General features: G+C 43.4%; 1 protein-coding gene across 3 annotated transcripts in view; it reads right to left on the minus strand.

Moving 5' to 3' along the window:
* The window catches only part of UBP1 (upstream binding protein 1), a 52921-nt gene extending 34869 nt beyond the window's left edge, over window positions 1-18052 (minus strand). For 2 of the 3 annotated variants that reach the window (XM_026496673.4, XM_026496671.4), the window contains exons 1-2: window positions 17715-18051; window positions 3068-3219 (exon numbers count right to left, since the gene is read on the minus strand). In XM_026496673.4, the coding sequence (XP_026352458.1) occupies window positions 3068-3219; window positions 17715-17827 (265 nt within the window). In that variant the 5' untranslated portion in view covers window positions 17828-18051. Of the gene's footprint in view, window positions 1-3067; window positions 3220-17714 lie in introns of all 3 variants that reach the window. The other variant, XM_057315883.1, reaches the window with a different exon arrangement.
* Window positions 18053-19026: the final 974 nt, after the last annotated feature.

Genomic DNA, 19026 nt, shown 5'->3' on the forward strand with positions numbered 1-19026 from the left:
AGTCTACTTTTCCACTTTTTTTCTTAAAAGATGAAGAAATTAAAAGATAAATTCTACAGCCAAGAAAAGATTCAACATTAATATTGCAGTGAGCAGGGGCACCTGCATGGCTCAGTTGGTTGGGCATCTGCCTTCAGCTCAGGTCATGGTCCTGGGGTCCTGGGATCGAGCCCTGCGTCGGGCTCCCAGCTTGGTAAGGAGTCTGCTTGTCCCTCTCCCTTTGCCATTCCCCCCGCTCATGTTCGCTCTCTCTCTCTGTGAAATAAATCAATAAAATCTTAAAAAACAAAATACTGCAGTGAGCAGAATCAAGTGCAAGAAAACCACCTGCACTTATACTAGTTATAGTCAAGCTGGGTATCATCTGGGAGGGGAATATAAAGGAACCTCCTGGGGTACTGGAAATATTGGACATAGATAGTAGTTTCAAGGGAATAATATATGTAAAAATTCTCTGAGCTATACACTTAAGATTTGCTTTTTTTCAAATCTAAGCTTGACCAAATTCACATTGAGCAAGTTAATCAACTGCTCTCAGCTTGTTTTATAAATCTGAAAATGGATCTTTTTAAAGTAAGCTTGAACTCATGACCCTGAGATCAAGAGTCATATGTTCAACCTCAAGGGCGCCTGGGTGGCTCAGTCGTTAAGCGTCCAACTCTTGATTTTGGCTCAGGTCATGATCTCAGGGTTGTGAGATTGAGCCCCACATAGGGCTCTGCGCTGGGTGTGGAGCCTGCTTAGGATTCTTTCTCTCCCTTTCCCTCTCCCTCACACTCTCTCTCTGAAAAAGATAAAAGAAAAAAAGAGTCACGTGTTCTACCAACTGAGCCAACCAGGTACCCCTAAAATTAATAAACTTCTAGAGTTACTATGGGAACTATATAACACATGTGCAGTACTTAGTACAATGCTTCATACATAGTAAGCACTCAGTGAACGTCAATCTAATATACCATTAATACAGATGGTGGATTGCAACTTTTATCAACATGAGGTATCTTTTTCCAGTTTAATAATAACAGTGATAGGGGCGCCTGGGTGGCACAGCGGTTAAGCGTCTGCCTTCGGCTCAGGGCGTGATCCTGGCGTACTGGGATCGAGCCCCACATCAGGTTCTTCTGCTATGAGCCTGCTTCTTCCTCTCCCACTCCCCCTGCTTGTGTTCCCTCTCTCGCTGGCTGTCTCTATCTCTGTCGAATAAGTAAATAAAATCTTAAAAAAATAAATAAATAAATAAATAATAACAGTGATAAACTACGGATATTTCCCCAGGCCAATAGATAGACACATCCAATGCATTCCCTTAAACAGGGGTGTGTGTGTCTGTGTGTGTGTGTGTGTGTGTGTGTGTACACTCATTCATCCCATGGTATGCACATAACAGAACTTATCAACTATTCCCCAAGTAAGAGAAATACAGGTTATTTCCTTGTCATTAGAAATAAAGCTACAGTGAATATCCATGCATGAATATACATGGTTTCTTCTGATATTTTTACATCTAAAACAAATCTTGCCATATAAACTTAAGGTACTTTCTCTCTCTCTCTCTTTTTTTCTTTTTAAAGATTTTATTTATTTGAGAGAGAGCACAAGCGGGCTAAGGAGCAGAGGGCGAAGCAGACTTGAGCAGGGTAAAGGGCAGAGAGAGAGGGAGAAGCAGACTCTCTGCTAAGCAGGGAGCCAGAAGCGGGGCTCGATCCCGGGACTCCAGGACCATGACCTGAGCCAAAGGCAGAGCCACACAGGTGCCCCTTTAAGGTACTTTCAAATAGGACACTTAAGGGATGCCTGGGGTGGCTCATCTGGTTAAGCATCTGCCTTCGGCTCAGGTCATGATCCCAGGGTCCTGGGACTGAGTCTCACATTGAGCTCCCTGTTCCACGGGGAGTCTGCTTCTCCCTCTGCCCGCTGCTGCACCCCCTCCACTCATGTTCTCTCTTGTTTGCTCTCTCAAATTAAAAAAAAAAAAAAAAGACACCTAAGTCTCAAACAACAGAATGCCTACCAAACAATGTTAACGACAGAGTTAGGGTATTGTACAGGTGCTGTGGTAGAATAACCTGGGGTAAAACCTCACAGATCCTCCACTTAGATATCAAATGAAAAGCTTTTCTTCCACATTTCAGAATACTAATCATAACAGTCTAAAACCCATAGCTCCTTCCAAACATTCAAGGAATTAAAGATTCTATTTATGACAGAAAAATAATTACAACATGCTCTTAAGTGAACAAATATTAATTCCAATTCTGCTGAAATCAAGTAGATACACACACAAGAAAAAATACCTAAAACCTGAACTAGTTATCTTGGTGAGCTGCCACTGCAGTCAATTTCCAGCTTTATCTCCTGACACATTACCCAATCTTTCTACAGTGAGAGGTTGTACTATTTTTATAAGAAAAAAAGTTCGGATTTTGTTTAAAAATAAGGGTGCAACATGCTTTCGGTATATGTATCCAACAAATTCATAGCTGTGTAACAAAGTACTTTTCTTTAATTTGGTTAGTCACACTGGCCTATGCCCAAACTGCTAAGAGAACCTTGAAAAAAATCCCTTATAATTTCCAACAGTAAATTCTATCCCCACAGCTCTATTTTCCACTTTGCCAGCTCTCACTTTCATATCACCAAAACATCATATTCTCATAAAATGCGGACAAGATACGAGTAGACAGAATCTGACACGGTTTATTTTAGCCACAGACTCCATCTTGGTGCAGCTTGTCTATTTTCAGCACAAACCTGCTTCAGGCCTGAGACCCAGGTTCCTTGATTCATTCTCAAGTTCCATATTGAAGCCAGTGTTCCTAAAAATAACTGACATCCTTTCCTACTTGCTCCTCCTTTGGATTTTGTCTGAAAGACCCTGTAATAAATCTTGTTGCACGGACCCTCTTTATGCAAATCAGTTTCCACAAACTATTACTTTGTTGGCTAACAGTCAAATTTAAGAAAAATAATCTAATTTTAAATTATTACCCATAAACTAGGCTGTAATGCCAAAATGCTTTAGATGTGTGTCAATTCCTCCATCAAAGCCTGACCCAGCCATACTCACCTTGGTTCAAGTAAGTGAGCGTCTCATCATGCAGTTTCACTGCAGGCGAGGTGGCAGCGCACATCACATATTGAAAGGGTGGGTGTTTAGTCTCACCGTCTAATGGAAGGCTGGAATCTTCCTGCTTAAAAATGGGCAATGCCAAGACATCGCTGAAAGGCAAAAGAATCAACATTGACCTTACTTTAGTTGAAAATAATTAAAAGCACATAAAAACATGTAAGGGCAGTTTCTTTTAAAATTTAAGTTCAGGGGTGCCTAAGCTGGCTCAGTCAGTGGAGTGTGCAACTCTTAGTCTCACGGTTGTGAGTTCGAGCCCCATGATGGGTGTAGCGAGCAATTACTTTAAAAAAATATAAAAATAGATAAATAAAAATAAAATTTAAGCACAAAAATGTCATGTAGAATAAAAGAGCTATTAATGTTAATCTGGCTCCCCAAAAGATAGTACTAATAACTAATATCTCTAGTGTGGGTGTGGGCAGAAGGGGGGAGCAGCTATGATGAGGCAGATAAAATAAGTATTTAACAGTTAATAAAGTTCATGCTACTGATTAAGCAAGAGATCTAATAATACACACACTACTTCAAAAAATTCTTTAAAAACTTTAAACTCCGTACTATTTCTATTTAAAAAAGAGCAAGTTGGGCGCCTTGGTGGCTCAACTGGTTAGGCATCTGCCTTCAGCTCAGGTCATGATCCCAGGATCCTGGGATTGAGACCTGCACTGGGCTCCCTGCTCAGCAGGAGTCTTCTCCCTTTGACCCTCCTCACTCTCCTGCTCTCCCTTCTCTCTCTCTCTGAAATAAATAAATTTTTTGAAAAATCTTTAAAAAAGAGCAAGTCAAGAGTGCATAGCTACCTGTTTTGAAAGGTAGGTCACACTGGTACCATAAAATCACAAAGAAGCATTTGATTAAAATGGAAATTTACAAAAAGAGTCCTGCGAGGCCTGGCAAACACTGAGAGCACAAAGCTTCATGCTTAGTCTAAAACAATGGCTTCTTCTGAGAAGTGAGCAGTAGCAGTAGAAACAGCTGCTATTTTTTCCCCAAGAATAACTTGGGGCATTGATTGGAAGGGAGGAGAGTGGGGGGAGGTCTTCTAGGGCACCATCTATATTCTCTGTTAACCCAAACACACATGGATGTGTTTATTTTGTTTTGTTACAAAAACAGCTGAGAATATAATTTACATTCCATAAAAATTCACCCTTTTAAAATGTGTAATTCAGTGGATTTTGGTATATTAACAGAGTTGTACAGTTATCACAACTATATCTATTCCTAGAACATTTTCATCACCTCAAAAAGAAATCTCACACCCGTTAGCAGTCATTCCCAAGCCCTATCCCCGACCCTACCCCTAGCCTAGGCAGTGATCTACTTTGTCTCTATGCATTTGCCTATTCTGAATATTTAATGCAAATAGAATCACATGGCCTTCTTTAACTTAATATGTTTTACTTAATATCTTGTAGCATGTATCATTCCTTTTTGGGGGTGAATGATATGCCCCTTTGTATGGACAGATGTATGCCCATATGTATGTTTATCCACTCTGGGACATCCGGGCTCTTTCCATTTTTTTAGCTATTATGAATAATGCTGCTATGAACAGTTGACTGTTTTTCATGTAGACATATGTTTAATTCCCTTGGATATAAACCTAGGAGTAGAACTGTAGGTTATATGGTTACTCTGTTTAACTTTTTGAGAAATTGCCAAATGGCTATCCAAAGCAGCTGTACCATTTTACATTCTCACCATTAATGTATGAGTTACAAGTATTTGTTTTTGAGATAAATCATGGACCTGTATATTTGTATCTTGATAATGTTTCTATGTTCATTCCTCAATAAAAAGTAAAATAATAACAAAATATCCAAATGAGGGGTGCCTGGATGGCTCAGTTGGTTAAGCTAGGCCTCTTGATTTCGGCTCAGGTCATGAGCTCAGGGTCCTGAGATTGAGCCCTACTCAGCAGGGAGTCTGCTCCAGATTCTCTCTCTCCCCTTGCCCCCCCCCCGTGCTTGCTCACTCACTCGCTCTAAAATAAATGAATCTTTTAAAAAATATATCCAAATGAATAACTACTATATCAACACCAAGAGCAAGGGTTTGGCTGAATTGCTTTATTTTCCATTTTTATTTCTACAAGCTATTAAGATATTTGGCTACCCCATTTTAATTAAATTCAATTTAAAACAAAATGTTGAAATAAATGAGATGGGAGAGAAAGCCTGCATTGCATTCCCTCCTCCCTGCATATACTCTATTAAAGCACCAGACTGATTATTCAGAGACTAATTAGCCACTAGTTCTCCTCTTTATACCTGGAAACTGTCAAAACGCTTCTAAGCATACAAGTACAACTGAGAAACACACAGTCAGCGATGGTCCCCAACCCTCCTCTAAAGGAGCTCTTCTCAGCACTGCAACCTAGGGGTCACCTAAGTAGCACAGACAGAAAACCTTGTGACAGATACAGAAACTTTTCCAACTTCAAAGTGGTACTTTAAGACTTAGAACCTAACTCTCTTCATGAAAAACAACTGTAACAGTCAAAATGGTTCCATGGTAGATGAACATATATATATTCTTATGTCATATATATGTAAGCATTTAAAGGACAAGAAAAAGAGGTGCCTGGCTGGCTCAGTCAGTAGAGCATGCAACTCTTGATCTCTGGGTTGTAAATTTAAGCCCCAAGTTGGGTGTAGAGATTACTTGAAAATAAAATCTTTAAAAAAAAAATCATTTGCTATTGAAATCCCAATTTTTTAATTCATTAGAAAATGCATTCCAATCAACAGAGCAGTGATCCTCCTCAAACAGACGCCAGATCATTTCATTCCTCTGAACTCTCTCCCTCAGCTCACTTTCAACTAGGGTCCCTTCGAGGCCCCACTCACTCTGCTCTTCTCCCTCTTCTACTTGCCCTCACTCCCCTTGCCCCCACACCATCCTTCCATTCTGCCTTTTTCAAGGCATCTGCACTGGCATTGGGTTTGGCTCTACTCTTCTGCTGATGTCCGTCTAGTTCACTTAATTTAAATGTCACCTTCACAGTGACAGCTGGACAACTGCAGTCCTCTCATCCATGTTCCCAACTTCCCTTGTCCTGCTCTATCCACCCACATAGCCCATCACCTTCCCACAGTACACAGGACTTAAGTCTGTATCATCCGTAAGTACATAACCATCTCCCCAGATTTGTTTCACTTCACTGACTCACGCCAGCATTTAGCACAAAGGGTCTCAAATACCTCCTGAACCAATGAATCAACTGCAGCACTAATAATTACTACTAAAAGGAAAAATCAGGTGTCCAGATAATTTAAGATCATCATTTCTACTAGGCTGAACCTGAAGAAAGTTCTAGTATCCCATATCCCCAACAGGTAGAGCTCCCAGGGATCTGACAAGCAAATGAAAAGTTTCTCAAGGCTTCAAATTATTACAAGTAATTTTGAAATGCCAGTACCCAAAAATAACCAGGCACACAAAGACAAACAAGACTCTGGGAGCAAGAATCAACAGCAAAAACAACAGATGGCATACACCCAGTTCCAGATCTGTCTGTTGGTATTCAGCTCTTCTCTGCCTCTGTTGCAGAGGGTTCGAGGTCTGAAACTACATATACAAGACTTCTTGCCAGCTGGAGTCTTGCTTAGTTGTACAAGGGAAGCACTGGTGGGAAATTAAAAGGGAGTGCGAAAACACAGAGAGGCAGGAAACTGCACAGATTGCGGCTACAGGAAATTTCTGGGCTGCACCAGCCATGCCTCTAGCAGCTATGCCTCCAGCAGCTAGTCCAGGAGCAACCAGGTAACAAGTCCTCCCCGCCACCAACCCTTCTAGCACCTTTGCAATCAAATACTTCATTACATCTTTTTCTGCTTTAAACATCTAAATGGTTTCTATTTTCCTAATTAGACATAGACTGATATCCCCAAAGAGTTCAGATCCTAGAATTAATAGACTTATACTATAAAATTATGCTTACTCTGTTCAAAGAAATATAAGACAAGCCCAAAAAGATCTGCAAGGAAGAGGAAAATTTAAGAGACAGCAAAACTGAAAAGGAACAAACAGGACTTTTTTTTTTTTTTTTTTTATGATTCCACTTATTGGGGTACCTGGGTGGCTCAGTCATTAAGTGTCTGTCTGCCTTCGGCTCAGGTCAGAATCCCAGGATCCTGGGATTGAGCCCCGAGTTGGGCTCCCTGCTAAGCAGGAAGCCTGCTTCTCCCTCTCCCACTCCCCCTGCTTGTGTTCCCTCTCTTGCTGTCTCTGTCAAATAAATAAATAAAAATCTTAAAAAAAAAAAAGATTCCATTTATTTGACACAGAGAGAGAGAGAGAGAGAGAGAGAGAATGAGCACAAGCAGGGGGGAAGCAGAGGGAGAAGGAAAAGCAGGCTCTCTGCTGAGCATGGAGCCAACAGGAGCTCAACCCCAGGACCCTGGGATCATGACCTGAGTGGAAGGCAGATGCTTAACCAACTGAGCCACCCAGATGTCCCCAAACAGAACTTCTAGAACTGGAAAATAAAATTGCTAAAATTAAGAACTTAGCTTTAACAGTAGCTCAGACAGAAATGTAGAGTAGAGTAGATAAGGAACCCGGAATATAGGCAAAAATAAGTTATTCAGAAAGCAGGAGCGAGTGAGATGATGGAAAATGAGAAAGAGAAAGAAAACACAAAGTGAGATTTCACACTGAATTGAAGTTCCAGAAGAGGGAAAAATATTGTTGAGGCAATATTTGAGATACAGGCTGAGCAAGCTCCAGAACTGATGAAATATACCAACTCACTGATTCAAGAAGCCCAAATAACCAAAGCAGGATAAATAAAAGAAATCCAGACCTAAATACACCAAGAAAAACATCTAAGCCAGTGCAGTCTGTGGAAGGAAGTGCTAAGTAAGGGACTCAATCAGTGGAAAGCGGGAATGGGGAGCAAGTGGTGGGAGGGCCCGAGCAGTCCTGGAATCAAGTGCTGAGGGTGGGGAGCAGTGGATGAGGCCACTATGAGGGCAACACAGGGGCAACAGCAACAGGATGCACCGGAATACTGAGGCTGTGAACTTAAAGTGAGACCCATTCAATGCTTTCTAGACCACATGCACCTGCTTAGATGACTTAAAGGAAGTGAAAAATCACATTTAATCAGGGTCACAGTTTTGCTAAAATAAAAAAGATGGGAGGGGAATAAAGCAAGAGAAGGCAAGAGAGACAAGAGTATATGCAAGGAAGTAATACGACTGACCATGAAAATTAAAACTAGCTGAAGAAAAAAAAGGTGTTCAAGAGGGTGATGGGGCGCCTGGATGGCTCAGTCGGTTCAGCTTCCGACTCGATTTCAGCTCAGGTCATGATCTCAGGGTTGTGAGATGGAGCCACTCTCAGTGGGGAGTCCGCTTCTCTTCCTCTGCCCCTCCCCCTCCTCATGCTCTCTCTCAAAAATAAATAAACTTTTAAAAAAAAGAAAAAATAGGCAAACAGGGTCAGACGAAGGACCGGAGATGGGCCAAATGACAGCAAGAGGAAGGTACTGAGTGACTGAAAGCATAGAAAGTGGTAGTTAACACAGAACTCTGAATTTGAGATTATACATGGGTTACAATACTGGAAATGGCAAGGTCTAACATATGATCATAGGACTGAGAAGCTGAAGATAATACCACTATACGAAAGATACAAGGAACAGAAATGTTAGGCCACTAGAAGGCCCATTTAGATATATTCTGAAATCACCAAGAATTTAGTAGTGTCATATAGTGACAGTGAACCAGGATCTAAAATTTAAAAATGAGGACTGACCCAGAAATCACTAAGATGACTGCAATAATTGGGGGACTGATTGGTTGTTATTTGGTAACATGAAATTCAAAGTTGGGGGGTCTTACAAGGAAGGAGAAAGGCAGCACAGCTTGAAAGCTAGCAGTGAGAGCTAAAGAGGATCCTTCCCTCATGTTCTGAGCAGGGCGGGGGGGGGGGGGGGCTGTGGAAATAAACCACCACCACTTGCCAGGGCTTCAGAGGAAAAGAATATACTGAGAGGACAGCCAGCTTTCCAAAAGAACAGGAAGGTGAAGATACCATTATGAGACAAAGTTGCCTGTGTTAGTTTCCTCACGCTGTTGTAACAAAGTACCAAAACCAGGGTGGCTTAAAACAACAGAAATTTATGTCTCTCAGCTCTGGAGGCCAGAAGTCTGAAATAAGGGTGCTGGCAGAGCTGGTCTGGGCCTCTCGCCCAACTTCTGGTGTTTGAACTCCTCTGCACTCCCTGGCTTGCGGATGCATCCCTCCAATCACATGGCCAGCTTCCCCTTATATGTCTTCATTTAGTCATCCCTCTGTGCCCAGATGGCCTCTTTTTATAAAGACACCAGTGCCTATCCTCATTACATCACTTTAACTTGATTACCTCTATAAAGACCTTATTTCCAAATAAGGTCACATTCTGAGGTCCTGAGGGTTAGGACTTTCAATATACCCTTTCGGGGGGACACAATTCAATCCATGTGATAGCAGATGGACAATTCTAGAGGGCAAGGTGGAAGATGTTAAGAACCGGTAAGAAAGGGGAGATGGCTAACAACTAAGGAGGCACGGGGTGCCTGGGTGGCTCAGTCAGTTACACATCTGCCTTCGGCCCAGGTCATGATCCCAGGGTTCTGGGATCAAGCCCCGCATCCAGCTCCCTGCTCTGCTCTGCGGGAGTCAGCTTCCACCTCCCCCCCTTCTGCTTGCATGTGCGAGCACATGCACAGCTCTCTCTCAAATAAATAAATAAAATCTTAAAAAAAAAAAAAAAGAAACAAAGAAAAGAAAAGAACAGAACTGAGGGGGTGCAACTCCACAGTGCTGACCAAAATGCAAGAAAAAAAGCAGTGTCCTGAAACTCTGGAGTTTCTTGTAGTCTTAACAAACATTAAAGGCACAAAAGGTCTGGGGTCTGGTCCAACATGCCTTAAAAAATTACATATATATGTATGTCTAGGAGAGAGATCAAAAAGAGAAGGCACAAATAAGTATGAATAAAAAAGGAGCTATCACTAATAAAAACTAAAAAAATGAAGGGCGCCTGGGTGGCTCAGTCGGTTAAGCACTTGCCTTTGGCTCAGGTCATGATTCCAGAGTCCTGGGATCAAGCCCCGCATCAGGCTCCCTGCTCAGCAGGAGTCTACTTCTCCCTCTCCCTCTAATCCCCATTCGTGTTCTCTCTCAAATAAATAAAATCTTAAAAAAAAAACAACCAAAAACTATAAAGATGAGAACACCACTATCATCTTTATGCCAATACATTTGAAACTATGGGTAAGATGAACAATTTCCTAGAAAGATAACTTGTGAAAACTTTCTTCAAGACAGGGGCACCATGGCTGGCTCAGTCGGTGGAGGATGTGACTCTTAATCTTCGGGTTGTATTTCTGAGCCCCGTGTTGGGTGTAGAGATTACTTAAAAAAAAGATAAAATCTTAAAAACAACTTTCTTCAAGACATAAAAATCTTTAAAAAATAATTCTACAGAGACTGATACTGTGGTTAAAATTTTTCCCCAAAAGAAAATTTCTGCCCTAGAATAGTTTTATAGGCAAGTTCTGTCAAACTTTCAAAGGCAGTTCTTGCAGAAAGTCTTCAACAGAACAGAAAGAGAAGAAATACTTTCTAACTCCTTTTATGAGCCTAATGTAATTTTGAAGTCAAAACAACCTACAAACAGAACTAAAAAAGAAAATGAAAAGCTCATTTCAGCCATAAATATAGAAGCAAAAGTCCCAAATTAAGAATTAACAAACCAAATCCAAGAATATAATGACAAAGCATGATCTAGTTGAGTATTCCCCAGGAACACAAGGACAGAATACAGAATCTGGAAACAGAACACCACACTTCTGGACAGCTGATTTAGAACAGAATGGCACTGTGAAGAGGTTCGAGTAAAAAGTCTTTTCAAGTAGGGAAAAGTGCAATTGGCCTCGTACTTCATGCCATACCAAAAACAAAAGAAAAAAAAATTACTCCAGACAGACTGTAAACTTAGGTATGATATATAAATTAATAAATCTTTAGAAAAGACTGTACGAATATCTTATATCCTCGGGGCGCCTGGGTGGCACAGCCGTTAAGCGTCTGCCTTCGGCTCAGGGCGTGATCCCGGCGTTATGGGATCGAGCCCCACATCAGGCTCCTCTGCTATGAGCCTGCTTCTTCCTCTCCCACTCCCCCTGCTTGTGTTCCCTCTCTCGCTGGCTGTCTCTATCTCGGTCGAATAAATAAAAATAAGATCTTTAAAAAAAAAAAAGAATACCTTATATCCTCAGAGTAAGGTAAGACTAACTATAAGTGAAAAGATTAGTCAATTTGACCACAGTAAAATCAAGAATGTTCAAAAGCCACCAAAAGGAGAACAGAAAGGCAAGTCATGGAGGTGAGGTATTTATGACATATATGCATGATCAAAGGCTAGAGTCCAGGATATATGAAGAACTACAAGAAAGAAAATAAAAAAACTATAGAACTGAATGAAGAAAAGGGTGTTGCCTTCAAATCCCGCTGAGAAACCTAACTGAATATATAGCCTTAAATGCATCTATTAGAAAACAAACACCAAAAACTAAGGAAGAAAAAGCATCCAACCAAGGAAGTTGGAAAATAACAAGAGAAGCAAGAAAACGAGGAAGAAATTGACCATAAAAGCAAAATAGAAAATCCAACCGAAAAGAAAAATAAAGCCAAAATTTGGCTTGAGAAGCACTGAAGATACAGACATACCTCTGAAATACGTCACAAAAGAAGGAAAAGACACAAGTAGTACATAAAGTAAAAGGGAATAATCACAAACATTGTAGAGATCTTTTTAAAAAAAATCTGAAAACTTAGAGCCGACAATTTTCTATGAAATTTAAAATTACCACAACTGGCTAACATACATAAATTCTGAATATTCCTATGTCTGTTAAATCAATTACACATGCAGTCAAACATCTACTTGTGCAAAAAAGTTAAAATCACCAAATCCAGGCTGTATTCCAAGTGAGCTTTACGAAATATTGAACAGTTAAGTCTCATCTCATAAAAAACTGTTTAGGGATACCGAGCTGGCTCAGTCCACAGAGCGTGCAGCTCTTAAGATTACAGGGTTGTGACTTCAAGCCCCATGTTAGGCATAGAGCCTACATACATACATATATAAATACATAGATAAATAAAACGTTTAGCCCATAAAAACAGCAAGCAACTCACCTGAAACTGATACAGTCTTGATGTTTAAAAAATAAGTAAATAACAAGAGTGCAAGAAAAGAAAATTGAGGACCAATCTCATTTAGGAACAATGATAACCTATTTATGAAACTTTGGGAGCATTCTCTAAAATCTGTAAGAAGACTAAAAACTCGAGTTTTTAGTGGTTCTAAATAACACTGCAGTGAAGCCCTAGCCAACACACTAAGGCAAGAAAATGAAATGTAAAGATCATATAGAAAGAAACAAATCTACTATTATTTAAAGATACTGTCTAACTAAAAGTCTGAGATCTTACAAATTATTAGAACTAGTAAGTTCTGGGGCACCTGGGTGGCTCAGTCGGTTAAGCGTCTGCCTTCAGGTTGGGTCATGATCTCAGGGTCCTGGGATCGAGCCCTGCATCTGGCTTCCTGAGCAGGGAGCCTACTTCTTCCTCTCCCACTCCCCCTGCTTGTGCTCTCTGTCAAATTAATAAATAAAATCTTTAAGGCGGGGGGAGAACTATTAAGTTCAGCGAGGTCCTGGAGGGGAAAAAAAAAAAATCAAGATACAACAAGACAAAAAATATATATAGCCTTTCTGGCTGATTCTCCTCCTATTCAGAGAGATCATGCTCTAACTACCTGGAGAACACCTATTAACTGGTAGGCAGCCAAGGGTGCAATGGAAAGAAGTAGAAGGCATACCCCAGCTCTGGAGCTTCAAATCCTAGCTCTCATTTGTTGAGTGACACTGTGGCTGGCTACCTAACTTCTCTGAGCTTTAACAATGGGTTTACTTTAATTTAGAAGAAAACATTTCAAGTATCTAAACTGTATGCACACATTAAACCAGAGATTTTCAAAAGTGTGATCTGTGGTATCCTGAGGAAACAGATGCTTTCAGGGGGTTCAGGAGGTCAAACCTATTTTCAGAATACTAAAATATCGTTTGCCTTTTTCACTTTGATGACATTTGCACTCAACCAATGGTGATTAGAACTGCTGGTACCTTAGCATGAATCAAGGCAGTGGCACCAAACTGTACCCAAATCAAGGCAGTGGTAGTCACTACATAAAAATTATTAATTTTAGTATATATTGGTTCTTGGGTAGGTATAATACATTTCTAATGCACACCGAAGTGCAATGGTTGTCTCAAGGAAAGCTTTTATGCCACCGTTTGATCTGCAGGCCGACGGAGCAGTTTCTCTCACAGAATATCACTTTAACTTGAAAGAAAAACTAACAAACTATGATTATTCAGACCTGGGTATGTGACAAAAATTTCCTCAAAAATGAACAAAGCGAGCCTATCATTTCCCAGAAAACAACTATGATGGTTTTAGAGTAGGCAGTTAGCTAGGTTCTAATAGGATGCCTGCCCGCCAGCATACAGGAAGTCATTGCCAACTATAAGGAAGTCAGAGCCTGTCCTGGCAGCACTCCAAAATAAAACCACAAGAAACTGGATCAAACCAGACAGGTCCAAGATGGCTGACGAAGTAGGCCAAGGTTCACATTATCCCTTTATTATACTTTATACACATTACCATACCTAAAATCTCCTCCCTGTGGGTGCCATGACAGGAAACCCCTGACCCAATAAGAAAGGGCTATGTTTCCAAAAAATCCTTTCCTCAAGTACTTAATATTCCACCCCCTTGTTAACAATTGTTAAGACAGAAACCCAGGGGCACCTGGGTGGCTCAGTTGATTAAGTGTCTAACTCTTGATCTCCGCTCAGGTCTTGATCTCAGGGTCCTGATATCAGGATTGTGAGTTCAAGTCCCGAGTTGGGCTCCACACTGGGCGTGGACAGAAATCCAAACCCTAGGGGATGCTACTCTCTCTGGAGCCCGCCAGCATTCACATTTTGAGAGCATACTTCTGCTTTAATAAACTTTCCTGCTTGTACTGCTGTGTTGTGTCTGTCCTTAAAGTCTTTCTCCTGATGAGATCAAGAGCCTCCGGTGACATCTTTTGGACAAGCTGGGTCAAGAGCCTCACGACCCGAGGTCTCCCCAGTTTACCCGGCAACAAGATCAATGCCCTCCATAAGGTAATAATTCAATATTTTACGTGTCATCTAAAGAGGTCACAGTACTTCCTAAGTCCTAAAAATTAAGTTGTTACAGATTATAAATTTCATGTAAACAGTAAAATGTAAAAAAAAATTACCAGGTGGCCCAAAAGACCCTCTTAAAAAAGTTTTAATGAGCTACTTTCTTAAAGGCCATTTAGTTACCTGTCCCTTACTTCAGAAAACACGAATGACCCAGATTTCAAGTTACAATGGGTTTCAGCCTTCCTTCAGTGAGGGGAAACTCAGCCTTCATTTGGAATGGTAGTGCCACTAACAGGTCACTTGGACCAACACTAACATCTATGGGCTTGCTTACTCACTTAAAATAAAAGGACTGGTTTAGAAGTTTCTAAGTCTCTTCACCCATCTCTAGAATCTTGACATTATAATTAAGTTTCTAAAAAACATTTATGACCTGCCTCATTTCAAACAGAATCTGCAGTAGCTCATACCTCACATACAAATGTGGTAAACCTGTCACACAAAAGAGGGGAGGGAGAGAGAGACACACACACAGAGAAAACGAAACAGAGCCAAGAGGAAAAAAGGAGGGGAAGAAGCAAAGACAATATCAGAAATTTGCCATGACATACCCAATACTATCAGCCTGCATTGTTTAATGCACATAGTTTTGTTTTGTTTTTTTAAGTAGGCTCCATGCCTAACATGGGGCTTGAACTCACAACCCTAAGATCAAGAGCTGCATGCTCTACGAAGCCAGCCAGGCACCCAAATGTAAACAGAGTTTAAGTCAGACTACTGAGAGAAACCATCTTTCTTACAAGCCATCTTCCCCCAAATGGAGGAAACCATTTCTTAAAAAGTCTTTAAAATGGATGGTTTAAGGGGCTCCTGGGTGGCTCAGTCAGTTAAGTCTCTGTCTTCGGCTCGGGTCATGATCCCAGCGTCCTGGGATCGAGCCCCACATCGGGCTCCCTGCTCAGCAGACAGCCTGCTTCTCCCTCTCCCTCTGCAGCTCGCCCTGCTTGTGCTATCAGATAAATGAATAAAATCTTGAAAAAAAATAAAAATAAAAATGGATGGTTTAAGCCGTCCAAAGAGCAACTATAGTAAGCATACTTCACTTTGGAATTTAAAAAAGTTTATTTTGTAGGCAGCCTTCATTTCATCAAGAAGTCACTTTTCCAATAATTTCAAATTTAGCACCTTGAGTTTACTTCTTGAACAAATCAAAGAGAAAAGTAAGCATCAATAGCCTTACTTCCCACTTGACGCCAGATGAAAAGATGCCGCCTACCCATGCAGAAGATAGATACCAGGCACTCCTCTAAGATCCAGCCTTCTTAGGACTCCACGTCCAAGCTGGGAAGTGCAATCAAAGGAGGCCTGCAACAGCCTAAAGCCTTCCTCAGCCTTAGTCCTTATCAAGTCCATTTTGGAACTGCCCAAGTCTGAATTTCAAACAAAGGGCCTTGAATTTGCAAGAGGCAAGCAAGTACTCTCATCAGCCTCTCAGTTTTGAGGGCTCAATTAAATATGGAAAAGAAAAAAAAACCTAAATAAGCTCCTTAAAAACTGGAATTTGCCTTCGAAAATACCTGAAATTTTAGATTAAATGACAAACCACTTAAGCATTAACCGAAAACATTTAATGGAAAGTTTCCCCATGGCAAGTGTTGTCAAAGACCCATAATAATAAAGATGTCAGACATATTTTAAGAACAAGGTCAGGGAAAGGTTAAAATCATGATTTTCTTTCCTTTTCACAGAATAAACCATAAACAAAAGTTCATTAGCTGCCTGAGTCACTAAAACAAATAAAACTCTAGGAAAAAAGTAAAAGCTCAAAATAACCCTAATAAGCAAACTTCTTGGCAGCTAAGTTTCATTTTACCGTAACTGCGAAGTGAGAAGCAACTTTTCAGTTGAAAACACTAAATTCCCTTCATGTGCCTTAACTGGTCTCAAGGAGCAGCATGGCACTTTTGGCCTGTGTTTAACTAGGAAATCACTGTCTCTAGTACTGTGTGAGGTGACCCTATGACTTTCAATAGATCAATTTCTTCAACTGAGACAGTTGTTCTAGAAAATAAGCCACCTCATCCAGAGTCCTCAAGTTGCACAACTGTGGAGAGCAAGTGCCAAGTTCAGGGAGAGAAGCACATACCCAATCAGGGTCAGAGTCTGGTGACCAAAGGCTTTCCTGCACACACTTCCACACTCCAAGAAACACCTCCTCCTGACAGTCTTTACTGCCCAGAGTTTCCCCTTTAAAATATAAAAGCTGAATTTCTTCAGGGAGCAGCCCCCACCATTCCAGGCCTGCTCTGACCTCGAAGTCTCTCTTCAGGACATTTATGCTCTCTCTTCTCCCAGAGAGCTGCAGTGAGATGTATGAAAGCTACTGGGAGACTGGACAGCACTAGAAAGACATCAGGCATTAAAGTCAGAAAATCTCAATTCGCCTTAACAAAATGCTGCCAAATCATGGAACTGTACACTTTAACCAGGTGAACTTATAGTGCATAAACTATATTTCAATATAGCTGCTAAAAATAAAGAACCACCAAAGAGAAGTTAAAAACAAAAACAAAACCCACCACAGCATTCTTCAGGATAAAGGCCAGAGACTAAGCTCTGATCTGTTTCAACCTTCAAAATTAAACAAAATGAATGGCTGCTCGTACAGGCAGCAGAGACTAAACAAACTATTGTTTGTTGTGCAATTACTGCATCGTAAAGCCTTCTGCAAAAGAAAATAGCCTAAGAGGGTGGTCCCCAAAATGAAAAATTTCACTTTGAAACAATCAAAAAACATCACTAAGTTAAGGTGCTTTTCCCCCCTGCGACTACTTTCACTTATGGTATAATTACTATTGTAACAGCAAGTGATTAAAATTTGCAACCAGGAAGGACTACAACGTAAACTGAATAGGAACTGATAACCAAAACCTTAGAGGGTATTTTCCCAATACAAGTTCTACCATTTCGTACACTGTATTCCACCCAGCTCCAAAGAGGCTTGTAAATCACTTGCAAGGAAAGGAAGCCCCTTCCCCCACCAACCCAAGCCATCCTAACAGCCGGCCAGTTTTACAGCAAAAATGAAGCCCTCAGAAGCAGTTCCCGAGGCGTCTTGCGGGGCCGCCCTCCCACGCCCGCCACCCGGGTGGGCAGACGCCCGCGGGGCTCCCTGGCCCCGACGGCCACGCGGCAGGGCCCGAACCCCGCGGCCGGGAGGCCCGGGTACCGCTGGGCGCAGCCGCGCCTGGCAGAGGCCCGGGGTCGTGCAGGCCTTCCCCAAGGAGACCGAAGCTTCCGCCCGCCCGCCCGCCCGGCCGGCCCAGGGCGCCCGGTACCTCATGCTGTAGGCGCCGGCGCCCAGCTCCTGCCCGATGCCCGAGAGGCTGGCGTCGAAGTCGTGCACCAGCCCGGACTCGATCACCTCGTCCATCTTGAGCACCCAGGCCATCTTCCGGCCTCGCCGCCGCCCGGCGCGGCCTCCGCGAGCAGGCGATGGGGCCGGAGCTCCGCGGGCGCGCCCTGGGGGAGGGCGCGGGTGAAGCCTCGGGCGGCGCGGCGGATGGTCACCACAGGCGGCCCGGGCGGCGGCCGGGACGAGACCGTCCGGAGCCCCGCAAGCAGGGCACGGCGAGCCCGGCGAGCAGCTGCAGCGGGAGCGGCCGGGCCGCCGGCAGCGCCTCCCTCCCGCGGGCGCCGGCCCCGCGCCTCATGCCGCCGCCGCCCACCCCCTGCGCCGCTAGCGCTGCAGCCGCCGCCGCCCGCCCCGCCCCGGAGCCCCCGGCCGCATCCTCCCCGGCACTGCGCGGGGGCGGGAGCTCAGCCCGCCCGTCACCCGATCCCCGGTCTCGACCCCGGCCCTCGACCCACCCGCCCAGCTACTAGCGCCCCGCCACCCCGGCCAACCCCGCCGCCGCCGCTCCGCCGGCCCGGACGCTGACTCCTATATGGCTGCGGCCCGAGCGCTCTCGCCGCTTCCGCCTCCTCCGGCCCCGCCCCGGCCCCGCCTCCACCCCCCGCTCTCGCCCCTCTCCCGGGCCCGCCCCGCACGGCCCGGCGCTTCGGGGAACTCCCGGCGCTTCACGACCGAGAAACTGTTCAGGCCGTGCAGCGCGGCCCCGCCCACGCGGCAGATTCGCAGCCCCTGCAGCCCACCGCCTCCCCGCACGCCAGCCCAGGAAGAGGTGGTGCCTGCAGGGCTGCCAGTTTCCGCCCATCCGTAAAGGTGGGCTGATTGACAGGCGAACTGGACAATAATGGCAAGTACTCGGTCGAGGCTCCCGTGAGTCTTTGTACCCCTGTACTAAACAACCAATCAAAACGTTCTTCCTCTTGAGCGGTCTCGAGGACGGATTTGGCTGCCAAAAGGAAGAGTTCATTGGACCGCACCGGAGGAAGCCGCCCTAAACGCCACTCCTGGAAGGGCTTTGCTCCCTTGTGGTCTTTTCGGATAGTCTCTGGGTTTTGCCGAAACTACTGATTGGGGGGGGGGGGGGGAGAGAGAGCGGTGCCTGGGGACTGAAAAGTCTATTGGGCAGAAAATCTTGATCGACGTGATTGTAGGCCAATCAACGCTCCGGATGTCTCCCAATTGCCCATTGCAGTGAGAAAAACGGCGAGGCTAAGTTAAACTGGGGTTTCAGTCCCAGT

The sequence above is a fragment of the Ursus arctos genome, unplaced genomic scaffold, assembly GCF_023065955.2.
Source record: "Ursus arctos isolate Adak ecotype North America unplaced genomic scaffold, UrsArc2.0 scaffold_20, whole genome shotgun sequence".
Taxonomy (NCBI): Eukaryota; Metazoa; Chordata; class Mammalia; order Carnivora; family Ursidae; genus Ursus; species Ursus arctos.